The following is a 5,000-nucleotide window of genomic DNA, read 5'->3' as shown; positions in this document are numbered from 1 at the left end:
CCTACACTACTTCCTGTGTCAGGCATTTGGGTACTAAACTACTTACTGTGTGAGGCGTTTGTGTCCTAAAGTCCTTCCTGTGTCAGGCGTTTGTGTCCTAAACTACTTCCTGTGTCATGCGTTTGTGTCCTCAACTACTTCCTGTGTCATGCGTTTGTGTCCTCAACTACTTCCTGTGTCAAGCGTTCATGTCCTAAACTACTTCCTGTGTCCGTCAGGTGTCGCAGCGGAGGCAGGAGATCGCCGACCGCCTTAATGCCTGGGTGATCTTCAACCAGAAGAACAAGGAGCTCTGTGATTGGCTGAGCCAGATGGAGAACCGGGTGCTGGACGACTCTGACATCAGCATCGAGGACATGGTGGAGAAACTCAAGAAGGTGTGTGTGTGTGTGTGTGTGTGTGTGTGTGTGTGTGTGTGTGAGTGTTTAACTGTGACGTTTGTAGACGCTGTACTGTCTAACCCCTACCTGCTCCTCAAAGACCCATCTCTGTACTTTCTCACCCCTATCTGCTCCTTAATAATCCATCTCTGTACTGTCTATCCCCTATGTGCTCCTTTATGACCCATCTCTGTACTGTCTAACCCCTACCTGCTCCTCAATGACCTGTCTCGTACTGTCTAACCCTTATCTGCTCCTCAATGACCTGTCTGTCTACTGTCTAACCCCTACCTGCTCCTTAATGACCTGTCTCTGTACTGTCTAACCCCTACCTGCTCCTTAATGACCTGTCTCTGTACTGTCTAACCCCTCCCTGCTCCTCAATGACCTGTCTCTGAGGCCACTGTGAGTCTCTTTGGATGAGAGAGGGCTAAACGTTATGTGAAGGGACGACAGTAGCTCAGGAGGTACAGACGGTTGACTGGCAACCGTGGCCGATTCCTCCGAGTGTCGAGGTGCCCCTGGGCAAGACGCCTCACCCTGACTGCTGCTGACGAGCCGGCTGTCGCCCTGCGTGGTCGACTCCGCCGTCGGTGTGTGAATGTGTGAATGGATGGCTCTCAGTCGCTTTGGACAAGAGCGTCCGCAGCAAGCCCCTCAATGTAAATGTAAATGCCGTGTGCGGGGCTCAGGACTGCATGGAGGAGATCAACCTGTTTGGCGAGAACAAGGGCCACCTCAAGCAGCTGGGGGAGCAGCTCATCTCGGCCAGCAGCCAGAGCCGGGAGACGGAGGTCCACCACAAGATCCAGGACGTCACGGACCGCTGGCAGCACCTGTTTGACCACATCGAGACCAGGTAAGGAGACTGGGGGGGGGGGAGACCAGGGGGAGGAGACCGGGGGGCGGGGGAGAGAAACCAGGTGAGGAGACCCGGGCGGAGACCAGTGGGAGGAGACCGGGTGAGACCGGAGAGGGAGACCAGGTGAGGAGACCGGGGGGAGGGGGGGGGGGGTGGGGGGGAGAGAGAGAGTGGAAGACCAGGGGGAGGGGGGGAGGACCAGGGGGAGGGGGGAGACGGGGAGCGGGGGGGAGGGGGGGGGGGGAGACCGGGGGAGCAGGGGAGAGGGGAGAGACCGGAGGAGGAGAGAGACCAGGGGTGGAAAGAGAGACCGAGTCTGTGAAGAACGAGTGAAGGTAGCTGTAAAGGACTTGTCTGGGGTGTACAGAGGACCCACCCTCATCAACCTGACCTTTACTCGGTGTGCTGGATGGAACGCTGCCTTTGCTGGGTCGCTGTCTCGTCTGGGTTAACAGCCGCTGTGTCCTCAGTGACTCACTGAAAGCTTCTTGGGCAGTAGTTATTTGCCAGCAGTACATGCAGGTCTTTATTTCTCCTGTCTACATGCTCAGGCCCCTCTGTGTGTGTTTATGAACTTGGATAATTTGAGCTAAGCGAGGAACACGCAGCGTGTTGTTATTGTCTCGGGGTTTGACCTCATTCCCTCCCCGGACTAGCAGCGAAGCACCGCTGCCAGACTCATTAGCGATAGCTCTTGTCCCCTGTGCTGTTTGAGTGGCCTCTCACTTAGGCTAGCGCGACGCGCCGTGGCTAGCCGGCCTGGGAGGGTTTAATGGAGTACAGACACATTAAGCACCTGTTTTCGGTCCTTTCTGCTTCAGGGGAAATGGGTAGTGTTTTGGACTGATCAGTCAGTGTTTAAGGGAAAGTTTGTTGATGTTGTTTGATCTGACTTCAGTGAATACAATTATTGATGATGACCTTGAGGAAGTTATATGGTGACCACTGTAGGTGTGTCTGTCTCTCTGCCTCTGTCTGTCTGTCTGTCTGTCTGTCCCTCTTTCTTTTTTCTTTGTGGAAGTTGATTTAACTACTTATCTGATATCCGAATCATGATTCAAAACATTTCACGCACATGGCACTGGAAATCAATAGCAAAATTACTCCAATTAATATTACATTTGAATCCATTTTGGGGGGAGGGACTTCCTAGAACCAGGCTCATGTGTGGCTCCTGGTTGGCCAAGGCCCAGAGTGGTTCTAATGACTGACAGATCATTAGGCCAATAGGTGAGCCCTCTCAGTCTCCAACAATAAGCAGAGAGTCCCGGAAGGCAGAGGAAGGAGAGCACAATAGAGCGCAGTAACTCCCCTGACTCACTAGCATAACAAGACACCCGCTGACACTGGGATAGCATCAGCTAATGGTGCTAGCCGTGTGTGTGTCATACGTTTTGTTTATTTAGCTTTAACTCGACCAACCAAATACAAACCAAATACTGTCACTAGTTGAATCCCTGGAGGATTCCCTTGGCTGGGTTCTAACAAGCGATTGGTCAAGTTTTTTAGGGGAGCTGAACGGGGGAGCTGGTTTACAACAGATTAATACAACCAGAATTCATAGGTGGTCCAGACACCAGATCACAATACAGCTGGCACCACAGCAACACAACCAAACACCAGATCACAATACAATCAGCACCACGACAACACAATCAGACACCAGATCACAACACAATCAGACACCAGGTCACAACACAATCAGACACCAGGTCACAACACAATCAGCACCACGACAACACAATCAGACACCAGATCACAACACAATCAGACACCAGGTCACAACACAATCAGACACTAGATCACAATACAATCAGCACCACGACAACACAATCAGACACCAGCTCACAACACAATCAGACACCAGGTCACAACACAATCAGACACTAGATTACAATACAGCCAGCACCACGACAACACAATCAGACAACAGAAAAGCATCAGAAAGGTTTTCCGTAAGCATCGTTTGCCTAAGTGGATCGTGAAGTGCATCGTACAAGCATCGTACAGTTCTCACACTGTTTCCCGAAAGCATTGTTGGTAACGAACGTCGTGAAAACGCTCATAGCTAACGAGGACTCCAGGGGTACTCGTAGGATGCTAAGAGCATTGTTAGCCTACTATAGCCTCAGTGGCGTCACCATCGGACATTCCGTGTATTGGATGCGTTTTATTAAAACACATCCAATACCACGGAATGCCCAGCTGGCGCAATTTTGCAGCCAAAAACAGTGGTTACCGCCGATATATTACTCATAGACTACTGTTAGATTTAAACAGCAAAGATAGAGACAGCCGAAATGTACCTGTCACAAGGCAACCCTCTCACAAGGCATATAATAAAATCAAATTATTCCATTGCTCTTGTGTGGGAGGTCGCTTTCGAGCTGCACTTGCTGTCTCCCTCTGATTTAAATTCAACCATTGTGGTTAAAATGTCCTCATATTGATCAATGACAGAAGACATAGGCTACTAGACGTGCATCATGCTGAGACCAGCCGGTGTCGGAGAATTCTTCTCCAGGCGTTTTTTTTACTGCGTTTGTTTGCATTAAGCAATGTAGGCGCTTCCGGTGCGGCTATGATCAGCAAATAGCCGTGTGTAAAGGCCTAGCCTCTGCGTTTGAATGATAATGAATGAATGGAACGTTGTATTTTTAATGTCTACAAATATTCTAGACTAGAGAGCCAATCAATGAAACCTTATGCGGAATCAGATAAAGTCGGCTCTCTTTGCTGCGCAAAGTATGCTTTAGGACATCGGCACATTAAGATAAATGCAGTTGTCACACAAGCTATTTTGGATTTTTGTAATATGGAATTATTTCAAGGGGAGAAATGCCGTGAAGGATTAGGACTGATATAGCATATGTCGGCCTAGACCTAATCAATTGTGTTTTAATATCTTTAGCATTCATATTATTGCAGTCTATTCTTTTCGTAGACTACTCTGCTGTTGGCTTTGATGGGGAGATATTTGAACCCTTTCCAACCCCATTTTCCTGCGACATTCCTGCGTCTCCCCCTGCGTCATAGCCCGTTTCAGCACCGTGCCAGTGGACAGTTACAATCCTACGAACGTCGTGAGTGCAGTGAACGCGCGTTCATGTTAAGAGGAGTTTCGGGAAATGCTCCAAAGAAATTCACGATGGTTTGCAAGATCCGTCGTGAGGATGATCGTACGAGCGAAGATCCATCGTTATCGGGAAACGAGGCCCAGATCACAATACAGCCAGCACCTCGACAACACAATCAGACACCAGATCACAACACAATCGAGACCAGGTCACAACACAATCAGACACCAGATCACAACACAATCGAGACCAGATCACAACACAATCAGACACCAGATCACAATACAGCCAACACCATGACAACACAACCAGACACCAGGTCACGATACAGTGTGCAAAGACAAAGAGCAATGTATGCATGCAAGTTCGTCTCCCTCCCTCCCCTTGTGCTGACGTGCCCTTGGCCAGGAGCTCTTCCTCCCAGCAGAAGAGTCCTCTGGGGAGGGGAGATGGCTTCAGGACCCCAGCGTGCGGTCGGGGGTTTGAATCCCCCTCCCTTCCTGCAAGCTGCTGAGCCAGAGGGGAAGTGTGCCCTTAAGCAAGGTGTTTAGGCCCGTTGGCATGGCAGCAAAGGGATGAGTCAGTCAGTCAGACAAGTCAGGTAAACCTTGGTAACCATAGTAACCCTAATACCCAGAGTTTTGTTAGTTCCCATGGTAGCACCTAGTGGTCCTAGTAACC

The 5,000-nt window shown here is 50.0% G+C and overlaps 1 protein-coding gene across 1 annotated transcript in view; it reads left to right on the top strand.

The window, feature by feature from the left end:
- Positions 1-5,000, top strand: part of syne2b (spectrin repeat containing, nuclear envelope 2b) — a 137,672-nt gene that overhangs the window by 111,565 nt on the left and 21,107 nt on the right. The window contains 2 exon segments of the mRNA XM_079752350.1: positions 219-377; positions 1,073-1,239. Coding sequence (XP_079608476.1) covers positions 219-377; positions 1,073-1,239 — 326 coding nt within the window.

Source organism: Pollachius pollachius, assembly GCF_949987615.1.
Source record: "Pollachius pollachius genome assembly, chromosome: 15".
Lineage (NCBI taxonomy): Eukaryota > Metazoa > Chordata > Actinopteri > Gadiformes > Gadidae > Pollachius > Pollachius pollachius.
This window is presented reverse-complemented; position numbering and strand designations above follow the sequence as displayed.